This window comes from Monodelphis domestica, chromosome 3 (genome assembly GCF_027887165.1).
Source record: "Monodelphis domestica isolate mMonDom1 chromosome 3, mMonDom1.pri, whole genome shotgun sequence".
NCBI classification, from domain to species: domain Eukaryota; kingdom Metazoa; phylum Chordata; class Mammalia; order Didelphimorphia; family Didelphidae; genus Monodelphis; species Monodelphis domestica.
Window position 1 is genome coordinate 136,808,691 of NC_077229.1, and position 24,291 is coordinate 136,832,981.

The window sequence follows — 24,291 nt, forward strand, 5'->3', positions numbered from 1 at the left end:
CTGTCTCTCAATCCACTGAGCTACCCAGCTGCCCCCCTCAGTATTTTTTTAAACCACATATCGAACAGCAAAATACCCTTAGTCTGCTGTCAATTTCATATTTTCATTTGAGAGTTTTATGCTTATGCACTTTTAAAAATGGATTGCAAGAATGGCGAAAACATGTTTAAGTTAAGCCTGCTTCTCAAGAAGATAAAAAAATTTTTCATTAATAATCAAAAGCATTTCTTCTCAAATTCATCTCAAGTACATATTTCAGCAGCTCAAAACAATTACTGTAATATTCTTCAGTGAAAGCAGGAGTTTCCTGTCACAGAAGAGCATTAACTATTTTTAAATATTACTAAAAATCAGAAAAGGTTCAATATCAAAGTGGGAATAGAAGCTAAATATGACATATATACCTTAAATACAAAGACCAGATCACAATGTCTGAGGATTTTTTCCTTTTCAGGTGTGTGTGTATGTGTGTGTGTTAAATATATATATATATATGAAATATTCCTTTGCTCAGTTACTTAGTAGCACTTTTCAAGGATACAGTGTGTAATCCATTGTAATTTATTAAAGATATGCCTTCCATTAAAACTGTTGTGATACTGTCCCTATGGGTTTTCAAACACTAAATCAGTAAAGCACAGCCCTAATAGCACTTACACAAAATGGAAATGAATTTGAGACTTGGTCCATCTATCTGGAAGTCAGTCTACCTAAGTTCAAAGGCTTATTACCGGGTTGAGCCATGGAATTAATAAAAATTATCCATTTAAATTCATTTTAAACTATCTATTTTAAAGACTAATTAAATACCTGTGTTAGTGGAGTGCTTATATTAAATTATAGATCTTTCAAAGTTTTTAAATAAAAGCCCAGGAGGAGCCAAGTGACATAGTAGATATAACACTGGACTTAGAATTAGGAAGGTCTCCTGTGTTCAAAAACAACTTCTTTAAACACTAATTAACTTATGTGTGACCTGAGACCAGTTACTTAATTTCTCTCAGTCTCAATTTCCTAATCTGTAAGATGAATATAATAATAGCAGCTACCCCAAGGATTGTTGTGAGGGTCAAATAAGATACCATATACAGCTTTGCAAACCTTAAAACACTATGTAAATGAAATGCTGGCTATCATCATTATTATTGATATTTTATTTTAATGTTATTAATGATAATAATAAAGATATAGATAATGGTCCCAATATCTCAAGGATACTTATTTTTATTTGTTGGGTTTCTTTGTTTATAATGCAATCAAGTTATGTATTAATATTTCTCATTAAATGTTCAAGTTGGTTTAAAGCTAAATGATCATTTGAAAGTACATATATTATAAAAGCAAGGATATCTTCTAAACTATTAAGATGGTACAAGTTGTGGAATAATTAATAAAACATTTTTATCTCTTTTTGTACCACGTTAGATGCTCCTTGGTGTGGAGTCAAAAATACTCATGCAGGAACAAAATATGTAAGAACTTTATTTCCCACAAAAAAGAAATGGGAAAGTGGGAATTGTTTGAAGGACAGAAATGAGCCTTGTAATATTATGTAAGTATGATCACTTGTTCTGGATAAATAAGCCCTCGATAGGACATTATGTTGTACTTAATAATCTGTCATTTTTAATTGACAACCAATTGGATTAAAATCCAGGGCCTAAAACTTATATAAAATATTAGGCCCAAATAGTAACTATATTTGAAGAATTTGTATCTTAATCTTTCAAACAGAAGATGTTGAAGAGGAGCAAACTTAATGTCATAGAATCCTGGCTAACATGAGGGAAGAGAATAACTAATAACTTGTAGCACTCTGAAGTTTACAAAATGTGCTTTATATACATTAGTTCATTTAAGCCCTACAATACACTAAGTGAAAATCAAGTGCTAAGTTGGAATCACATCACTCTTAGTATCTGATCTTTGTCTAGTCATGGTGCAGTGGTTCCCCACAATTTTCACTCCACAAACTCCTTTAAAAAAACCCAAAATGTTGTGAACCTCCAAAGAAATTGAAAATACTACATAATTTTATCTGCAAGTATTTACTGCTTATTAAAGAATTTTTAGTTGAAACTCTTGGAACCATTGTCAAGAATCCCTACCAGATGGGAATCACTGATATAGTGAAAAGGACATTGGGTATGGAGGTTGAAGACTTGGGCTTCAGTGCCACCTCTTCCCACTTACTGGTAATAAAGCATTAGGCACCTCTTTGGATCTTAGTTTCCCCAGCTATAAAAAATGAAGTTACTGGACTTCATCCCCTCTAAGTCCTTTTAGGTCTTAATCCATGATCTGATCCACATCCACAATCACATTATTACTGTAAATGAAATAGAAGATAAAGTACAATCTATGAAATGCTGCTGCATGGAGCCTTCTAGGAGAGGCAAGTATTGTTTTAGGAGTAACAAAACTTTTCCTGAGACACATTCATCACTGAGATATGAGTACTACTCTTGTACTTTTTTTTTTCAGGAGCAAATGAAAGAGAAAATTTTCAGAAGCTTCTAACTTAAGTAAATATGTCTCAGAATTTAAAGCTTCCATTGTCTTGAAATTTTATGAAAAACATTTGATTTAGTGAAACAAAATGCAGCTTAAATTTTTTCCTCAATTAGGGTACATCTACACATATAAAAATTACACAAAAGTCTGACAGATTTGACCACAGAGATAACCACATACTATTGATCTCCTAAGTATCGATAGCAAGTGGGTGGGGGTGGGGGGAAGGAAGAGAATTAATTTGTGTTAGATGTTTGGCAGCATCATGAAACTCATGCTATGCAGAGTTCAGATGGAAGGATTTCCTCATCAGGGGCAAGGTTTTTCAAATAGCCTTGATGCCAATTATACTGAGCTCCAAAACACTACAAAGCCTCCTTAATCAAACCTATATTCATTCCAAAGAGGTTGACCTAACTGCTAACACTGAATAAATGAAGTGGCTAAAAATTTATATTGCCCAGATTCTAACATTCCAATAGGGCATTGGCCCACTATGTTATTAACAACAAAGACAGTAAGCTGTCAAAAAGAGATCACTATCTCATTTGAGGGAAAAAATATGCTGGGTTTAGGATAATTTCAAGCCTCTTGCTCCTACAAAAGCCCTTTTTGGACATTCTCCCAATTTAAAAAAAGACTATCTCATTAAACCTCTTCAGAAAAATCAAAACTGCTGGAAATCCAAAAACACATGATCAGCCAGGCAACAGTTAACAAGCATTTAATTAAGCACCTACTATGTGCCAGGCACTTTGCTAAGTGCTGGGGATATAAAGAGAGGCAAAAGACAGTTCCTGCTCTCTACGAGCTCACAGTATAAGGGGAGAGACAACATGTAAATACCTATATACAAACAGGGATATATACAGGGTGAATAGGAAACAACAGAGGGAAAGCATTTGCAATGACAGATCAGGAAGGGCTTCTTGTAGATGAGATTTTAGCTGGGAAGCAGATGAAGGGACAGACAATATAAAATGCCTGTAGTCTGGAGATGAAGTGTTTGTGCAAGGGACACAGGGTGAGAGGACTGAGGAGTAAGAAAACTAAAAGGTAGCAGACCAGTTTATGAAGGGCTTTGAACACCAAACATCTTTAAAATTTAATCCTAGAGATGATTGGGAGCACCTGGAATTGGTTGAATTAGGGAAGTGACAATAGTCAGACTTTAGGAAGGTTAATTTGCCAGCTGAGTGAAGGGTGGAGATTAGAAAATAGACACATGGGGGCAGCTGGGTGGTTCAGATGGATAGAGAGCCAGGTCTGGTGATAGGAGGGTCCTGGGTTCAAATGTGACTTTGAACACATCTAGCTATGTGACCCTGGACAAGTCACTTAACCACCTTGCCTAGCCCTCACTGCTTTTCTGCCTTGGAACCAATACACTGTACAGGTTCTAAGACAAAGTAAGGATCATTAAAAAAAAAAAATGGAGTCACGAAGCTAGAACCAACTAGCAGGCTATGGGTTGTTGGCTGGTGAGGACCTGTACTAGGGTACTGGCGGTGTCAGGAATGAAGGGGCCAAACAGGAGAGATGTTATGAATGTTGACAGGACTTGGCAATAGATTGGATATGGTTTGTGAGTGTGAGTAGTTGAGGAGTCACCTAGTCACCTCAGCAGCAATAGGAAAGTTCAGAAAGGGGGCAGAGTTGGGGGAGTGGGGAGTTGAATTCATTTAAGATGTCTACAGATCATCAAGTTCAGGATGTATAACAGTCAGAGATGCAAGTCTGGGGGTTAGGAGACAGATGAGGCCTGGGCTAGTACTTCACAATGGTACAAAATGGTCTACAGCATATTAGCAGTGGTATTCACTAAAAAAGTGGCATAAGATAACCTTTTAGAGGCAGCTAGGTGGCAGAGTTGATAAAGAGTGCTGGGTTTGGCATCAGGAAGACCAATCTGGCCTCAGACTCTTATTCCTTCTGATCCTGGGCAAGTCATGCAACCACTGTCTGCCTCGGTTTCCTTAACTGTAAAATGAGAATAATAATATAGCACCTCTCTCCCAGGGCTGTTGTGAGGATCAAATGAAATAATCAGTGCCTGGCAAGTAGTGAATGCTATTTAAATGTTAGCTATTACAAATTATTATTCCCTCCCCATCCTCCCCCTTTTACTTAAATGTTTGGAGAAAATAAAAAGTAGGTGGATCAGATATAGGGAATGAAAAACAACAGCTGGATCACTTGAGTGATGTAGGGATACACCCCTCCCTTGAAACATTAAAGAACCTGAAGGGAAAGCCTTCAAAATGATGATGCTTCTATAAGGGAATTAACAGAAAAATCTGTGAATATTTAGAAAAAGGATGTTAGGAATCATCAGATTCAATCCCCTTTAAATTTTAAAGATGAGGAAACTGAGATCCAGACAAAATGAAATACTTGCCTATAATAAGTTCATACAGGTTGCAACTGTCAGAACTTGAAGTTGAACCCAGGACTTCTAGATTCCATATCTGCTTCTTTCTTGGATAAAAATTGCACAGAATGAGAAAAGGGAGGGAGTTATTCTCTACACAGACCTGTAAAAGCATGAATTCCCATAATTGAGACTTAAAAAGCTTCACCATACTTCAAAGTTTATACCATTTAAAATGGACAGATCTTCCAAATTTCATGAGTTTGTACAAACAATTTAAATGTGGAATGAAGCAAACCAGTTCTGCTTACTTTCATTTCATTTAACTTGGCATAACTAGTATATACATACACATTAAGTTTTTTGTTTTTTTCTTCTCCAAGTTACATTTTTTTTTTCATATTGTAACAACAATCACAAAACTTTAACCAGGAAATCATTATTATAGTTTATACCAGTGACAAAAATAGCATAAATGCTGGGGCAATTCACACCTCAAATGTAGTTAAGTCTTTTATCAATCAACAAGCATTTATTCAGGCTAAGTGCTGGGATACAGATAACATGAAACAGTTCCCTGTTCTCAAGGAGCTTACATTCTCTCAGGGATCCCAAGCTATTTAGAATTCGTTTTGTGGAGCTTGCACTAGCAAGACTGAAGATGAAAGATCTTCTATGACACTTATAAAAAGTTATATACACATGGATTTCTCAAATACTTAACTATGTAAGGCCCAAATCCAAGTCTATCAACATATTAGAAAGGGACTGATATTTATAGAAATGACAGTTCTTCACCATAACTTATGAACTTGGAAAAACAATGGCCTTAACTCAGCAGTTCTCAAAAGTGTGGTCCAGGGACCAAGATGCTTTCTGGGAGGGGATCTGGGAGGTCAATACTATTTCCATGTAACAAATTGTTTTCATTTCTGATATGGCAAATATCAATAGATATAACCCATATAAACAAAAGCTCTTTTGGAGCAGTCATAATAATAGAGTATAACAAAGGGTCCTGAGAGTCAGAAAGTTAGAGAACCATGGGTTTGTTTGTTTTTTTTTTAATTTCTAAAAATAAGCTTTCTATACAGGCCCTTCCATATGTAGAGCACAGGGCTTCAGATATAGTGCAATGGCAGCTGCTTGCCCATATTTGGTTATTCTGACATGGAGCCTGGGACAGTCTCATCCATCCTCAAGGAAGAGGAAGGAACCTTACTCTGAATTTATCCTAGAAGTTGACAGAATTTGTTAAAACTTTGGAATCCAAACATAAAGCAGTAAAACCCTTTACCAGGTGCTCCATCTGTCATTTTGTGATGCTTTCTAGTTACCAATGCAATTTAACAAAGTCATTCTGGTATTAAAATTACTCAGATCCTATAAACACTGAAAACTATCTTGATTCAAATTTTGTTGGATTTGTGTTAAGAGTATCCTTGTGGACAGACAAACCAAATTATAGGTAGATTTGGACCAAAAGTATGGGGATTGCTGGCAACAGTGGATATGTATTATAATAGAACAAGTCTCTGCTTCACCATATTCTTGTTCAACATTTTAGAGGTGTAGACAGCATGTTTTTTGAGTAGATAACATGAAGATAAAAGAAATAGCTAATAAGAATGAGGGCAAATCCAGATCCCAAGGCAGATTTTGAATGATTGTTCAACTGTAATAAAATGAAAATTTAATGGAATTAATTGAAACAGACTAATTTGCAGTTGAATCAACTATATCAATCAGAACTGGAAAAAAAGTTTAAAAAATCAATACCATTACTATGATCTTTGGCTGCATTTTTTAAAGAACAGCATCCAATAAGGGAAGTTATAATTCTCTTGTATTCTGCCTTGGTTCAGCCACATCTGGGACATTAAGTTAGGTTTTATGTGTTGTATTTTAGGAATATAAGCTAGTGTGCAGAAATTGACCAGAATGACAGAATTTGAAGTCATGTCATTGGGTTAAAAAACTTAAGATTCTTATTTTCAGGGCAGGTAGAAAAAAGAATTGTTTGCTTTCCCACTAAGAAGAGCAGAAGTTGGATGATTGTCAGAAGTTATAAAGGGTCTGGTATGAACTAGATTGACTGATCTGAGGCCCTATCCACAAGATTATAAGATTATAAAACTTCAAGAGACCTGAGAAATAATCCAGTCCACCTTCCCTCCCTGACTTTACAGAATAGGGAATAGACACCCAGGGTAACATAGGTTGAGTTGGAGAGCCCTGATGCAAAGCTAGTCCTCACAACTCCAATCAAGGGCTTTTCTACTACAATAAGCTGTCCTTTATCACATGACAATAAGATTCTTTCCCCTTCTGAACTATGAAAACAGACTGTGCCACTCACTACACGTGCTGACTTCATCTTATTTTGTGTGGTGTAAAGATAGGGACACCATGTTGTGTATCTCTTTATAGTTCTATCCAGTTATTTGAATACTCCCCTGCAACATCTTCAAATTATGATCTTACTAAACCATAAACTCCTCAAGGAGAAACACTGGGTCATATCTCTCTGAATATCCTGCCTCCTGGATCCTCCTCCCACCAGGACTCGGCAATTTATGGGACCAAAGAATTTAAAGAACATTAGAGATCATCCTAGAAATGCTTTTTTTATGGGTAAGCAAACTTCAAGTCCAGTGAGTTAAAGGGATCCATCCAAGAGTGGCTGTGATGAGAGATGAGTACTTACACCCCTCCAAACTGTGCCACCAATAATAATACTATTTACCTAGAGTTCCATCCAATTGTTTGAATACCCCCTGCAAAGAAAATTTATTCAAATATCATTGACAATATATTTGTTAATAATAAGCAAGTATAGAGGGATCCTAAGATATATGTAGATGGTCCACTTTAAAATTTAAGAAATACTTTCAGCTCATCAGTTTAAATGGTTGTTCAAGACCTATACTCTGCATGTTTAGTACTGACAATTAGAAGATGTTTGTGCCATTGTTAAGGGACAAACACTAATCTTAATCCTTTTCTCATAACCCCTTGGGGGGGAAGATGCTCATTAAAAGGACAAGACAAAATATTAAGGGGACTTGCATTTTCTTTCTAACATTGAAAAAAGTTTAGTTCTAAAACCAATTGTACCTGTAGTATTACTTGGGGAAATGATGGAGCTAGTTGCTGCCCCTGATGGTAAGAATTAGAGAAAAGTTAGTAAGTCTCTTTCTCAATGTGTGGAAAAAGAAACAAGAACACATCCCAAACACCACTTCCTAAATTGCTTCAAATAGTCATAGGTTCTATAAAGCAATTGCTCCTTATGAATTTTGCAGGAATAGTTTTTGAAAAAAATGAGGCAATCATTTAGTTGGCAAAAGAAGGATACCTTTAAAAGTTTCACTTATGGAAGTTATCCTCAGTTTTTTATATCCATTGGGCTATTAAATAGGAAGATACTTTGACAATATATTTTTCTGGGAGTCTAGTGTTTAATTCAGCTTATTCATACAGTCTCTTGTATCTCATTAACTGCTCCTACCCCTATCTCATCCCTCCATTTTTGTAGGGTATTAGTCTTCTTTTTTTTGAGATTGTAGTAAACTACTGAGTGGAATTTAGTTCGGAACAACAGTTTAGTAGTACACTTCATTAATACCACTAAAAGTACAAAAATACTGAAGAGTTGACTTTTTAAATCAAATCAGAAATTTTAACTAGTTGATAAGATTCTTTTGAGTAAAAGAAGAAATAAAATGGCTTCCTCTATGTAAAAATGATCATTATTAGTATACTCACTCAATTTTTAATTTAATACTTTAAATTCAATTCTTTTCTAATCTACTGGGGGGGGGTATGTTTTTTAGTCAGATTCTGGAGATAATGGCGGCAGTAAGAGATGATGACCCACTTGAACTGGCCAATACACTATATAACAACACCATTAAAGTCTTCTTTAAAGACATGTAAAGCAGCCACTTACCATATATGTTTCATTGTGTATGTAAAACTGCATGGTAAAATTTACTGTAAACCTTCAATAAAAGAATGAAGCCTGTCTAAAGAGGTATATGTATGTCATAATTCAATTGTTCATTCTTTTTCCTACACAAACATATCAGATACACCAATGTTAAAGAAAAAAAATCTAATTTAGGGTTATAATGAATATCTTTCTTGAGTCTGAAAAGGCATTTTTATAAATGCTAAATACAAAAATTGCCGCTATGTGCATGCAACCTTTATGACGTAATTCCATTTCAAATACATTAGAGGTTACTACACCAAAGCTTACTTAATGAAAGCCCCAATTCTTTAACACAGCCCCTTAAGACACTCAGCTCCAAAACACAGGTCAAGGTAAATGCTACCTAAAAATTGAACAGACATTTCTATCAGTTACATTCCAGGAAGTTTATTTTCTTGGATTTTAAACCTACCCCCACGTGTGGCTCTCATATCCTTAGAAAACATTTGCTCATACTTTCACTTTAGTCTGTGTAAAATATCTTATGTTTCAGGGCTAGACAATTCATTGTAAAGATATGGTTTCTTGCATTTTTACTTAACCATTCCAATGAGAAAACTGGGGTCCAGAGCTAGCACATGTGTATCTTTGGCACAGTTGACGCACTGTATGATCATTACATCTATCAAAAATTTTTTTGTCCAACTTTGTCTTAAAAACATGTGAAAACGTTTTATTCTATGTACAATAATGTACACAAATTTAAATAGGTCACCAAAGAGACCAGCAGTAATTAAAGAGGTATATTTACAGTAGCACATCACAGTAAACGGAAAACCATTCACAGACTCAACATTGATACTGTTTTTGTGCTTGGTTACACACTGAAGTGAAGTATTTACTCCATTTTTGTTGAACTCAATTTTAAACAAATACCTCAGTGATTAATAAATGCCATTTTTAATCAGTCAGTATCATCATTAAGAGATTCCTCAGCTGTTGTGTCTGTGTGCTGAATCACTCCATTTCTTTCATGTTGAACATCATCATCACAATCGGTACTGTCATCTTCATTTATGTCCCTGTCAGATTCAGCAGCAGCAGCAGCAGCAGCAGCAGCTTCTCTTACAACTTGCTCAGGATTTTCATTGGGCGAGATAAACCCATTGTTGTTAGATGAGTTTGCATTTTCCTTCACATCTTCAATGTATACTTTTTGATGGCACATTGGACAAGTATCTTGAATATACAGCCATTTCCGAAGGCAAAGTGCATGGAAGTAATGATTACATGGCGTAATACGAGCAGATGTTGTAAACTCATGATAGCAGATTGCACAGACATCATCTATTTCATGTAAGCGGCCCCCTTTTATTTCAGGAAGTGAATTAATTTTCTTAACAGCAGTTCTACGATTGATAAATGTCTTCCAGCCATTCTTTGCTTGTAAGTAGATGTTAAAATATGCATGTAGGCACATCATGCAAGCCCGAATTTTACTTCCTGACTCAAACATCATGGTATAAGCCCCATTTCCAAACATAACCACTCCAAATATAAATTCAATAATATTGCCAGTTGAACGAACGTAGTAGACGTAATCATCAAGCTTTTCCCAGAGGACATTATAGTAGCCATCAATCATGAATAACGTATAAACAGTGAGAGATACAATTACTTTTAAGCAAAGTTCCACACAAAATGCTGTAACTGCAAATAGCCACGTATTTAGTGCATAATGATGCCAGAGAACATAACTGAGCAAAATTGGAAGAATAAAAAGACAAGCAGAGACGAAGAGCACAGGAAAATGTCTACGAAAAGATGACACATGAGAGGCACTGAGAGACATTAACACAGGGTCTGTCATTCCGTGGATGAAATGTAGGACTGCAGTTAATAAAAGGCACATGTTTCTACTTAGGCGAACAAGTCTTTCTTCTGGCCTTAACCCACTCAAACCTGTCTGCAGAGCCAAAATAAAAAACAAAACAGGTGCTACAAAGCCAAGCCTCCTGTCATCATCTTCAGTTGACCCAATGAAGGCTAGTATCCCTAACCCCAAATAATGGGCAATTGATGAAATTACAGCACTCATGCCCAAAACAGTTAGTGTGGAATCACATCCACTAATTATAAGATTGCAAATTAATTCCCAGAAATTATCCCAAGAAATAAGGTAGAAATTTTCTCCAGTTTCATTTGCCATCTTTAAAACGTATGTTAAGACAGAAGCTTGAGCTGCAATTCTTGTTAGCCAGAAGACTCGAAGTATGTCTGGGAAACGAATCCTTTTCCAGGTATCCTCCATCAATAACTGTAATCCATAAATACGATACATATGCCTTACCAAAAGATAAACATATCGTGTAGAATAATAAAACCACTTAATTTTCACAGCCAACACAAGTGTGGTATTTAATGTCAGAATCAGGGAAGAAGCAAAAACTAAAGTCTCTCTGACATGTAAGGGTAGCTCTGTGATTAAGCCTATTACAGGAACCAAGAAATTCATTATAATCAGCTGTGAGTAGATGGACTGAATTTGAAGTAATGTGATATATCCAATTCCAAATGTTAGTTGAAGAACAATGAGTGCCATCCATAGTGAGGGCCCTTTCCGAGGAAGAAATTCAATTCCAAATGCTGATGTGTTGTAGGCACCATAGAAGTCAATGTGCAAAGAGGCGTAATAATTCACCAACACTGAAGTTGCAGCTAGTAGAAAGGCTGAGCTGTACATGTAAAACTTGAAAAGTGATCGCTGTGACAAGATCAGAACAACACTGGATACAAATATACCTAAAAGAAAAAGATGAAGAGAAATCACCGTTTGCTTCCTTTATATGACAAGTTTTCAAATCACTCTACCATGCATCGACAGTTTCATCCTTATAAACAATGACCCAACAACTGTTTCTCTTGGTTCAACTTCAAGGGTCAAGACTCAACAAAAGGGCCAGTGAGACAAATGACCTGTGAACTCCCCAGCTTTTTACTTTCATGTACTTTTTGCACAATAATAAATTAGAGTATATGTGTACATGGTCATATTTCTCTAGCAGACTAACCTGCAGTGTGGTACCTTGTGTGTTATAGCTGTTCAATAAATAAACACTAATTTAAAAATAAGAAATATTTCCATAATGAAAGGGAGGAAGTATTTAATCTCCACAAAAAAGCACCAGAGCCCAAGAATTTTGAATTGCTAGTCTGGAAGTAAATCCATTGCTACTGTTATATATATATATTATTTTGTAAAAACTGAATAGACTATGTACTTGAAACATAATTTACTTAAGTATTTCACTGACAACTGTCTATAACCAGCAAATTCCTTTTTATTGCCAGAAGCTGTATATCTCTTGGTATAGATCATGCTAGCTTTTTCCTCTAAACCAAAAGCAGATCATTCTTTTTTCTCTATATTCCTTAAAAGAGCTCACCCCATTCCTAGATTCCAATTATCATGTCTATGGAGATGACTAAAATGGCTATCTCTGGCCACATATTCCCAACTGCCTCTTGCACCCTGCTACCTAATTGTCTCAAGAATATCTCAAATCAACATGTCTAAAAAGACTTATTTTCCCATTTCTTTATGGTAGTGTGCTATAAGCTATAACTTTTCTTTTGCTACCCAGTCACCAAGTCCTGTCACAATTCTCCCTTTGTGCTGCCCTTAAATCATTTTCTTTCCAATTCCAAAGCCATCATCCCTATTTCATTACTGTACTTCCCTCTTTACATTATTGCAATAGCCTTCCTGCTCTAAATACTTCAAACACAGAGACTAAATTAATACTCTAGCACAGTGGTTCTCAACCTTTCTAATGCCGTGACCCCGCAATACAGTTCCTCATGTTGCAGTGACCCCAAACAAAAAAATTATTTTGGTGGCTACTTCAAAACTGTAATTTTGCTACAATTATGATTCAGACTGTAAATACCTGATATGCATTATGCATTCTCATTGCTACAAATTAAGAGGTTGAGAACCACTGCTCTAGCACAACTCTATTAGCATTTCCCCTGCTCAAAAATATTCAATAACTCCCCACTGTCTAGCAAAATTAAGATGTCTTGGTTGATCTGGCATTCAAGGTTCTTTACAACATAACCCCTATTTAACTTTCATATCTCATCTCTCACTACTCTGTAATTTAGCCAGCCTAGGATACCTAAAAAACAATGTATCTTCAAATATCTCTGTGCTTTTGTGGTTATGAAAACACTTTTTCAACATATCTCTTTCTGATTATCCTATCTAGCCTTAAAGGCCCAATTATTCTTTAATATGTCTTTCCTGATTACCTCAGACTGACAAAATTAATCATTCTTTCCTAAGTAGGGAGAAATCATTAAACTCATTCTATTTTGTGGCAGTGCTTATCATTAGAAAGTTTTTCCTTACCTCCAGTTTAAATTAACCTCTTTGCAACTTCTACCAATGCTCCTTTCTAAATTCTGCCTAAAAGAGCCAAACAAAACATGCCCAACCTTTTTCCTGTGACAGCCTTTTGGGAACCTTCAGGACAACTAATGTCTTCTTTGAGCCACCTTCTTCAAACAAAATAACCTGTTGTTTCTTCAATGATCTTCACACCCTGGACTGTTCCTGCTTCCCTCATCCCATTTTCTATAAGAAGCACCCAGACCTTAAAACATCACTCCAAATTTGATTTGACTACAACAGAGAATGCTAGAACTAGATAATATAACTACTCTAAGTCTCCCATTGTGGCACTGAATTTGCAATAACTTGCAGAACTTTTGTCTTCAACTGACTATCCATGTTTCCTCCATCTTATGTATTTGTGAAGTTTATTATTTTAATCCATTAAATTTAATCCTACTGGATTCAAGCTCAATATTCTAGCTTGCCAAAATCTTTTCATCTAGCAATTTAGCTGATCCTCTGAAATTTGTGTCTTTAGCATATTTACCAAGTTAGCTAGTCATGCCTTTATCCAAGTCAGTAACAAAAATTATAAGAGACAAAGGCCAAATATTGATTCCTAGAGTATTACACTGAAAATTTCCTTCCAAACTGATTAACTATTCTTGGTACAGCCCATATTTATGAAGCTATGAACAATAGGTTTCCCACTGCAAATTCACAGGTAGGCTATCCTGATTCAGAAAAAATCAAAATAAATGAAGCCAAAGAAGAAGTAGAGAAGCAAGTACAGTCATAAAATTGAACTTGGAATCAAGGCCCTGTACACCTGTGTTCAAATTCTGCCTCACTTACTATCTGTGTGACAATCTGAAAGTCTCAAGATTTCAAATTCCCTCCTCTGTAACAATGGGGTTATTATTTGCACCCTCCTTGTTGCAAATTCAATTGGACATTAAATACCTACTCTGTAGTGCAAAGAAACTATGCTTGAGATTAATGCAAAGTCTCACCCTCCCCCCCCCCAAAAAAAATTCCAGCCATTAAAGAGCTTATAGTCTACTGGAAAGTGCTTTGAAAATCTTGAATTGCTACACACCATGAATTATCATTTATTTGCTAAATCATCTACTAAAAGCACAATTGTTAATCTATCCTATTGTGTCAGAAACATATCCAAAAATTAATGCAATTGTGACATGTAAGTAGCCTATGTTTTTAACAGTATCTGAAACATAGGCATTTGCTTTATCAACTTGGAAAAAAATACTTAAGTTGGCTGAATACAAAATAGCCAAATCAGCAGAAAGGTCAGTGAATATAACCAGTATAAGCTGTTTTATAAGATGGTCATTTAATTAAACCTGGTGAACATATTGGTCACTCCCATTTTATTACCAAGCTAATAAGGTGTAATAATAGGCTTTGAAACTTCTGAGTAGAAAAATGTCCTAAAGGATATGAATAGGAATCTACTATCACAATTGTGGCACAAGGGCTTATAACACTAAAAATATCAGGTAAACTGAAAGTTGAGAAAACTCTGCCTTGAGTTAGTAATCCAAATTACCTTTTGAGAGGTTAGTGGGACTTTTAGAAAATATTACTGGGAAAACTGTGGAATCAAAATTCATGGCAGTTAGGGGAAAAAGACTAAAACCATGACCAAGAAGTAAAGAAATCACTACAAACATTTGGAAGAGATGTATCAAATATTATGTATCTGTTGTGATAGCTTTAAAATATAACTAATTAATGTGAAGATGTTAAAAGAATTTCAAAGACTGGAATTAGTAAATACAACAGTAAAATAACTGATAGAGTCCTGTCATCTTAATTCAACATGAATGAAACTGAACTCATTCTCTTTGTCCTCTCACTTCCTAAGTTCTTTGTCCTTCCCAGTCACCCACTTTTAGCCTGCTGGTCAGCTTGCCACCAGTCTCTCCACAGTCTAGTCCATCCTCCATTCAGTTGTCAGTCTAAAAGCCCAACTGGTCATATCACTGCCAATTCAACCAACTTCAAGAACTCCCTACTGCCCCTCTAGAATCAAATATTATAACAACTGTTTGGCATTCAAAGTTCCTCAAGACCTGGCTCCCACCTACCAATTTTACACATTCCTCCCTACTAAAGTCTAGTGATCTAGTGACAATGGCCTCTTTTAGTGTTCATTACACAAGATACTACCTATCTGACTGCAGGAATTTTCAGTGGCTGGTTCATGCCTAGAATATTTTCCTTCATTTCTCCTTCCTGGTTTCCTTCAAACTCCAACTAAAACCCCATGTTTTGTAAGCTTCTCCTGATTACCTTAATGCTAGTGCCTTCCCTCTGTTGATCACTTCCAACGTATTTTACCTTGTATATATCTTGTTTGTACATAGCTGTTTGCATGTTGTCTTCCCCATTAGACCGCAAGCTCCTTAAGAGCAGAGACTGGGTTTTTTGTGTATACTTTTTATTTTCAGCACTTAGCACATTTGTACACTGACTGGCACACAGCAAGCCCTTAATAAAAGCATACTAACAGCTAGATGAATCAGAGAAGTTAATAACCTACGCACAATTATGAAGCCATCTACAATGTTTATTTCAATGGATCTGTGATCTCACTAAAGCCCATATTCAAATCAAATTACAATCTACTCATACCTTCCCATACATATGGTGAATTTTTTCCTCATGTCCTCCCATGTATCCATTCTCCAATCTAAAGTGTTTAAGATCTTCCTTAAGGTCTTTTTATTTTTTTTTTTCAACTATTTTGGGAGTACCAGTGTAATGTTTAGGCTGATCATCACTTATACCTTACTCCCAATATAGTCCTACCTTACTTCCTTCTCCATTCATATATATCCTGAATATCTCTACCCCACAGGGTAAATAGGACATGGGACAATTTGAAAAACATGAAAAACTGAGAAAAAATTAAACATAATAGGTATAACACTATCTTCATTTCATTCACTTCTAAAAATGTTATAAACCTTCTCACTCTAATATTACCCTATAAACATAGCTAAGAGAAATATGTAGCCTAAAACAAAATAGGAAAAAATGTTTTAGTACATGATAGAAGAGATGTAGAAATTTAAGATTGACGAATTTATCTGGTCACTAATTTTCTCCTAAAAGCATTGGGAATGGGAAGCATTCTCATAAGCAATGGGAAATGAATCGATTTCAAGGAAATAAAATCTTAAATAATATTACTAAGCACAATCCTGAGCTAACATAGTAGTTTTCTAATACTAATATAAGTAGTTTTCTACCAATGACCTCAAAGTAAATGTGTAACCAGAGTTCCAAATATTACCATCTACTTTTCTTATCTGTAGTTCTATGCTGGGGAACTAAGATTATTTTCATATGAATAACAAGAGAATTATTATGTTTATATTTCCTACTTTAGTTTCAAATTAGCTATGTCAAAAAGGTTAAAATATTAATATTCTTTATTATGTTACAGTCTATTTTGGGTTTCTCAAATGTTATTTATTGTCTGCTTTAACATTTGAGAGCAAGCACTGAAATATATCGTTTCAAATAAAATAAGTACTAGCCACAATGGGAAATGTCCTCAGTTGTTTCCAGCTCTTGTCCAATCAACATAGAGGTAGAAGAAATGGAGTAATAGAAGCTATCAGTAATAAAGGGAAGACAGATAACCCAAATAAAAGAAGTAATGATAAGCTAGGTAGTCTTAAAGGAAACCTTGGTGAAAGAGAGAAAAATATTTTTTAATTATGCAGGAACAGAACATCACTGTTTCTGTAAGTTTTTGGTCAGAAGAAGCACAAATAAAAATGTCAAATTATGATAGACACCCTTCTCCTCCCTCTCCCCTCCCCCCTCACCAAAATAAACTAGCAGGAATAGATTACTTACTGTTAAATCATTTTTTGAAGTCTGAATTTACTGTGCCATTTCCACTTTTTTAAAAATAATCAAAAGGAATTAAGCTGAAAAATCATTTCCTTAAATACATATTTTCATTCTCTTCCTCAATAAGGAAAGGAATTAATTGCCACTTCCAACTGTTTACTAGTTATAGGCATCTACTCCTTTAAACTACCAAATTAAGGCCCCCTACTGCAGTCAGCATCTTAATATTCCAAGGCTTGTCACTTAATATTTATGGGCATATTTATGAAGCTAGTCTGCTAGGACCCATATTGAACATATACACTTTTTGTTCTAAAAAATAATTTTTAAAAAATAGCCCTTTTGGGGAGCTGGATAATGAAATTTGAATCCAGTCAATTATAGAGGAGCAAATTAAGGAGTGGTCTAGTGACTGGTTTAGATAGTAAATGTTTCCAATTATTTTAATGAAATCTAAAATCAAGATGTTTATATAACCAGCAAAGCTTATGTTTTTTGTTTGGCAAAAAGCTCTTGAAGATTAAAATGTATTTTAAAATATTTAATAAAGGGTGTCCTTAACTGAAGTATACTCTAATTATTAATGAAAAAATATACACTAAAGTTTAAATTTGGCGAAATTCAACTTTTCATGTTTTATTATCACAGAAGACCTAGAAACCAAATATCAAGATTATTTCACTTGGCCATTCTAGGAATTTTCTAAAACCCTCCTCCCTTCCTCAAAGATCCCCAAATTGCCATTTGGAGGAACAATTTATATGTGAACACAGAAATTCTTAAAACATGGTCCCAAAGGGAGCTTATTTCTGGATGGTTTGAGGTTTATCTCCCAGAGCAATGTTTTTAACATATCTATATCTTTTTCCTAGCAAAAATTTAGTTCTAGCATTTTTTTTTAAACGATTCCTCATAGAATTTAACTCTGAATGGGTAGATGGGTGGCTCAGTGTATTGAGAGCCAGGCCTAGAGACAGGAAGTCCTGGGTTCAAATGTGATCTCCGATACTTCCTACCTGTGTGATCCTGGGCAAGTCACTTAACCCTCAATGCCTAGCCCTTACCACTCTTCTGCCTTAGAACCAATACCCAGTATTAATTCTAAGAAGAAAGGTAAGGGTTAAAAAAAAAAAGAATTTAACCCTGAAAATTTTCTTAGAAATCATCTAATCCAATCCTGCTCTCTTCCCTCCCCCTTCCTTTCCAATTTTACAAATGAGACCTGAAAGTCAAGAAATGTGAGGTGACTAGCCCAGGGCCCACACTAGAAATGAGAAGCTAAGCCAGAACTCAAACTCGGGGTTAGTTTGAGTTTTTTTTTTAGCAATGATTAAGCAGTCAAGTTGGTCCATAAGGTCTTTTCCCGCAACAAAATTATATTACTTTGAACACAATTGATCTCTTCTACCATATTGTGAAACAAAAAAGAATGCTGAATTTGTTCCAGAAAATCTAGGTTCAAATTCTGACTGTAATTTCTTTCTAAATTAATTTCTCAGCTTTTAGGTTAATACATGGGTTCTTGGCCAAGCCCCTTAACCTTGGTGGAACTCAGTCTCAACTTTAAAATGAAAGGACTAGAGGCACAAACCTTAGAAAAGTTTTACTTTTCAGTAGGTAGGACAAAGTGATGAGAAAGCAGGAACTAGAGTCGGAAGACTTGAATTCAAATTCAGTCTCCAAGACTAGTAGTGTGATCCTGGGCAAGTCACTTAGAATTGTCTACTCCAGTTTCCTAATCTGGAAAATGGGGTTAACAACTAATACCTAATTTTAAGGGTTGTGGTAAAAAAAAAATCAATGAGATATTTTTAAAGCACTTTATAAACTTAAAGCACTATATAAGTGCTATTATTGAATTATTAAAAATGTGTTGGTGGCAACTGTACCAGACCAATGAAGTTACAGGTGCTTTATGTATTGAAGAATGTCGAGATTATATTACTTTTAACTGAATAAAAACATATGGTCCTTAATGATGTTACCACAAAGCAAAACCCATATTTATTCAATAAGAATAAAGATGCAGTGAATGGACAGATTCTTGATTTGAAGAAGCTCAAGGGTGGGGCTATTCATAATACTCCAAGACTTGTGATCCCAGTCCCAATTTCTACTAAATGATGTTGGACAAGTCACTTCATCTCTCTGGGTCTCAGCTTTCCCACCTATAAAATCAAGGGAGCTGGACTATGTGATTAAGACATTCCATGAATATAAGATGGCAAGATGAAATACTTTGACAGTTTCTGGATAAGCACAACTTAGCCCAAGCAGCACCCTTCATAAACCAAATCTGACAATTCCAATTCCAATACCAGATTTAGTTTATGCCAACTCTTGACAATTAAGAGAGACTTCATTTTAAAGTATAAAAGGTTCTCCTTTTCCCTTGTGGCAGAAACATTTTATATTAGCCCAGAAGCTATTATTATTTAATTCTACAAATTTTTCAAATGAGGAAATCAAGGTCCTAAGAGGTTAAGTGACTCTCTTGAAAGATTATGAAGTTGGTGACAGAGCCAAGTCTCATGTTTCCCAGGTGCAAAGTTCTTTTGACTGTTATGCTGAGTTATGTTGCCTGTCTGTATATGTATGAAGGACTTTTAAGGCTTAAAAATATCTCTTATACTTGATGCAACTATTAAGGAAATGATTTTTCAAATGTGGTTTGTCCACTCTAACTTCCTGGTTTATTCCTCTTCAGCATAGCATGCTCAGTTCCTCAATTAGGATTTCTGTAATCGTTTTGGGGTTTGACATTTCCAGGCTTCCTCATATGGAATGTCATTAGCCACCCCTGACAACAATGACAATAACAGTGGGTTCATACTGGAAGCACCTGCTGAAAACGTGGAACTGACAGTATGACAGGAAGGAGGGACGTGGGTGATAGGGAAACCTATCTAAGCCCACGAATTAGTGCATTTTGTCCAAGGTCATGTCAATAGCATAGCTCCTAAGCCTTCGGCCTCTCCCGTGGCCTTGGCCATCTGCCATGATTCCCATCCGCGGGACGACCATAGCCCAGGCCCACCTCCACGCCCTAGCCCCCAGGAATTAAGGTAGAGGCTCGGCATAACGCTGACTCACCCAGGGCTCGGGCCTAGCCCCCTCCCCATTTTCAGAGGACAGAGGAGCCCCTTTTTCTCCACCCCGCCCCCTCCACCCGCACCCCCCCCCCACAGGGTAGAATCGCACGTCCCGGCGCAAAGCTTTGCAGCAGACAAAACCGCCCTGGTGGGGCCTCCCGGGCCCCGAGAAGAGCCGAAGCCGAGGGGGGACGCGCGCGCGGGGGATCGTGCCGCCCTGTCCTTACCCAGGAGCCGGATGAGGATCTGGAGCCCGACGCAGAACCGGCCCTGGCTGGCATCATAGTAAGAGTTGAAGATGGCGTCGATGATGAAAAGGCAGGGAACGCGGAGCGCCACCTCCAGCGCCGTCCAGACCTGCTGCTGGGCCATCCGCACCTGCTGAGGGGCCCCCACGGCCGCCATGAGCCGCCGCCGCCGCCGCCGCCGCACCGGGGCTGGCTAGGGGCGGGGGCTGAGGCGGGCTGCAGGCCGGCGGACTGGCGGCGAGGACGGCAGGAGGGAGGGGAGGCGGGAGAGTGGGAGGGAGGGGGAGAGAAGAGAGGGCGGCTCCTTCCGCGCCCGCGCCCGTGCCCGCGCCGCTCCCGCGCCCTCCCTCTCCTGTCTCTGTCACGGCCCGCCCCGCCGCCCGCTCGCTTCTCTCCGGCAGGAGCAGGCGGCGGCGGCGGCGGTGGCGGCGGCGGCGGCGGTGGCGGTGGCAGGGGCGGCTTTCTGCGGGGCCTCCGGGCGTCGGTGTTTCCGGCCGCCTATCGCCAGTTTCCTCCTCCCTCCTCCTCCCCCGCCCGCGGAGCGTCCATCTTGACCTCTCCTCCGCCCCTCTGCCGTAGCTGCTGGTGCTGGCCCCGGAGGCGTCGCCGGCGGTCGCGCGAGACCGGGGAGCCACCTCCGTCTGGCGTCATAATCCGGCGCTGGGGGCGCTCCCGCGCCGTCATCATGAACCTGCGTTAGCAACCAGCTCCAGCCGTTGCCATAGTTACGCCGCTGCCCTGGGGCGGTTTGGGGTGGGAGGGTGAGGAGATGAGACGGCCCTCGCTGCTGGAAGCTCGAGCTTGATCCGGATCCCCTACGGGCTATGGTGGCTGTAGTGGCCCAGCTCGGAGCCCTCCCTTCACCTGCTTTCGGGGCCTTCTAGTCAGTCCCTGCTTTATTAGATCTTCCTTAGCGTATGATGGTCGCCATCAATTGCTTTCATAACACCTCTCAAACTGAACCATAAAACGCTCCCTAAGGCTGAACTTAGAGGTGAAACGTATTCCTTGAGTTTGGAGCAGGAACGTCTTTAGAATCCAGCCGTCTCGTGTTTCAGATGAAACTGAGGCTCATATTGGTTATGTGCTTGCCCAGGGTCACGCAGGAATCCTAAATCCAGGGCAGGAAGGAACCTTCAAGGCCATTTAAATCTTGAACAGAAGAGAACACTGAGGCCCAAATCACACCAGGGCCTTTCACTTAAAATCCAATCACTGTTTCTTCTGCTGCAGCAACCAAGCTGTCTCAGCCTGTGCCCAGTTTACATCTTAATCATTAAGGTCGTGGTTAAAGGCATTTGCTCTGAGTTCCACGTATAAGCTCAGCCTTGAAAATTCTGTTTAGAATCATACCCAGAGGCCGGATTGAACAGTTTGTCTTTTTTAAATATCAGTGTGCAAATGAATTCCCTTACATATTGCAGGTACTTAATACAAATGGAATCTCATTTGCTCAGTGGAAATAACTGCCTGAATTTAACCCATATATGCACACAGAATGAAGAGTGTAATAGCTATAATGTACTAATTTCATCAAAGTAGTCCATAGTATTTCATATTGTCTGCATAGACCAGATGGAGAGATATGAGGTTCAAAACTGGTTCAAAGGGATAAAAGACAAGAGTAGCCCTAGAGAAACCAGTGCCTTAGAAGGTTGTTGCAGCTATGCCAGTTGAGGCTTCAGCTCAATACATCCCATACACACTATCTCTACACACTATTGGATATTAATGGATCAATATCAGCAAGCTCTTATAATAGTGTCCCAGGGACTTGATCTAACAACTCTACTCAAATTTTGTCAGTGGCTTTCAATTGACTGACTACCCAATAAATCCCAAACTCCTAGCCTGACTCCATAATCTGACTCCATCCTATCTTTAGTAATATTCTTCATCCATACCAATTCAACCAAATTGTTTCATGCAACTTTCCAGTTTAACCTTTCTTATTATATATTTGTATGTGCCTTCTCATGCCTAAAATGAATTTCTTCTAGTAGAGCTTATGAAAATTATTCTCCTTCAAGATCAAGTTCCTCCATTATGCTTTCCTTGATTACCAATATTAGACGTGCTCTTTTCCTTCTGTGGTCTCTCCAGCCTTTCTAACCTATACATTTCAACCTCTTCTCCCCCATATCATGATTGTAATATCATGATACATAATGCCTTCTAGATTGTAAGCTTTCTGAGAGTAGGACAATGCTCTTTCATCTATGTAAATATCTCCAAGACCATGATATAGTCTCTTGCAAGAAAGCCATGCTTAGTGAACAGTTCAATTTAAAAAAAAAACAGTAAGCATCTGCTACTTGTCTTCCTTTTGCCTCTAGGATAAAAGTAAATTCTTCTAGTTAACTTTAAAGCCCTTCAAGACCTGGCCTCAACCCACCTTTCCAGCCTCACTTCATTACTGTCTCTCACACTCTGCAATCCAGACAAACTGGTCTTCTCTCTGTTCCTTGGGTATGACACTTTCTCCTCCCTCCTTCATTTTGCACTAGTCATTGCCTTGATGAATGCATTCTCTCTTCACCTCCACCTCATAGACTCAGCTAAAGCGCCACCTTCTGAATATGAAGCCTTCTCTGATTCTTCCCTCACAACTGCAAGTACCTTTTATCCCAAACTATTTTGAATTCTCTTTATATTATATTTATATAGACCTGTATATATAATATAATATTATATTATAATTGTAAATACAAAATCATATTAATTAAATTTATAAATAAAATTACATATAAAGTTATTATAAAAGGTGAAACCAGAATAGTTTTGATCTGCATTTCTCTTATTCTAGGAAGCATTTTTTCATATGGATCTTCTTCCTTTAAGAACTGTTTATTCATAATCTTTGACAACTTCTCCATTAGGGAATGGCTTTGGGGAATGATCTCTGCTTGATGAAGCCATGCTTTTTGACCACTGCTTCTTTTTCTAACTAACCATTATTTAATTAAAAGAAAAAGGAATCAAATCAAGTTTACAACTGTAAAGAATAGCTTTGAACAAAAAAAAAGGAAAGGGAGAAGGATAAGGTAGACAAAGCAGAGAGTATTATCATGTATCATGCTATTATAAATGAGTGATCACATCCTGTCATTAAAAAAATTGGCAAGGGGAGGGAGACAGGATAGATATCAAACAGTTTTGGCCAGAAAATTTTCCTTTAGGAAGTGAGTAACTCTGGGGGCAGCTGGGTAGCTCAGTGGATTGAGAACCAGGCCTAGAGATGGGAGGTCCTAGGTTCAAATCTGGCTTCAGACACTTCCTAGCTGTGTGACCCTGGGCAAGTCACTTGACCCCCATTGCCTAGCCCTTACCACTCTTCTGCCTTGGAGCCAATACACAGTATTGACTCCAAGACAGAAGGTAAGGGTTTAAAAAAAAAAAAGGAAGTGAGTAACTCATGACAATTTTCATATTAAATACAATCCACATAGATTATGCTTTCCGGATATTTTAAATTTAAGGTGGTGTTTCTCATTAAAACAATTTTCTTTTGTATCTGAATTTGGCTAATAATGACATTTGAAAAATAAATTTGATTTTTAGTTATTTGACAGTTCTATAATGTTACATTAAGCTTATTAAATAAATATTTAACAATTAAAATCTTGGTATCTGGTTGATTTGATTTATGAAATCATGAAAGAAATATAAAGCAATAATTAGACATTTTAAAATTGATTTTGCAAAAAATGTTTTAAATACTCTCACAAGGAAAATAAGTTTGATACCTTTGTCCTTTGAAAGAAGTTCTAATTAATGAAACCTTTCATATAATGAAATGGAGTATGTTAATTCTAATTATAAAAGCATTAGATTTTCAT

The 24,291-nt window shown here is 37.3% G+C and overlaps 2 protein-coding genes across 14 annotated transcripts in view; one reads left to right on the top strand and one right to left on the bottom strand.

Annotated features, from left to right (window-relative positions):
* Positions 1–8,918, top strand: part of TATDN1 (TatD DNase domain containing 1) — a 50,707-nt gene extending 41,789 nt beyond the window's left edge. For 12 of the 13 annotated variants that reach the window (XM_056823112.1, XM_007488299.3, XM_056823109.1 and 9 more), the window contains 2 exons: positions 1,426–1,552; positions 8,722–8,918. In XM_056823112.1, the coding sequence (XP_056679090.1) occupies positions 1,426–1,552; positions 8,722–8,824 (230 nt within the window). In that variant the 3' untranslated portion in view covers positions 8,825–8,918. The other variant, XM_056823111.1, reaches the window with a different exon arrangement.
* A 335-nt stretch (positions 8,919–9,253) lies between these two features.
* On the bottom strand, positions 9,254–21,052 carry RNF139 (ring finger protein 139). The gene is made up of 2 exons (XM_001370502.4): positions 20,432–21,052; positions 9,254–11,624 (listed from the first exon to the last, which is right to left on the bottom strand). The coding sequence occupies exons 1-2, from the start codon at positions 20,607–20,609 to the stop codon at positions 9,787–9,789; spliced, it is 2,016 nt and encodes a 671-aa protein (XP_001370539.2). The 5' UTR covers positions 20,610–21,052; the 3' UTR covers positions 9,254–9,786.
* Positions 21,053–24,291: the final 3,239 nt, after the last annotated feature.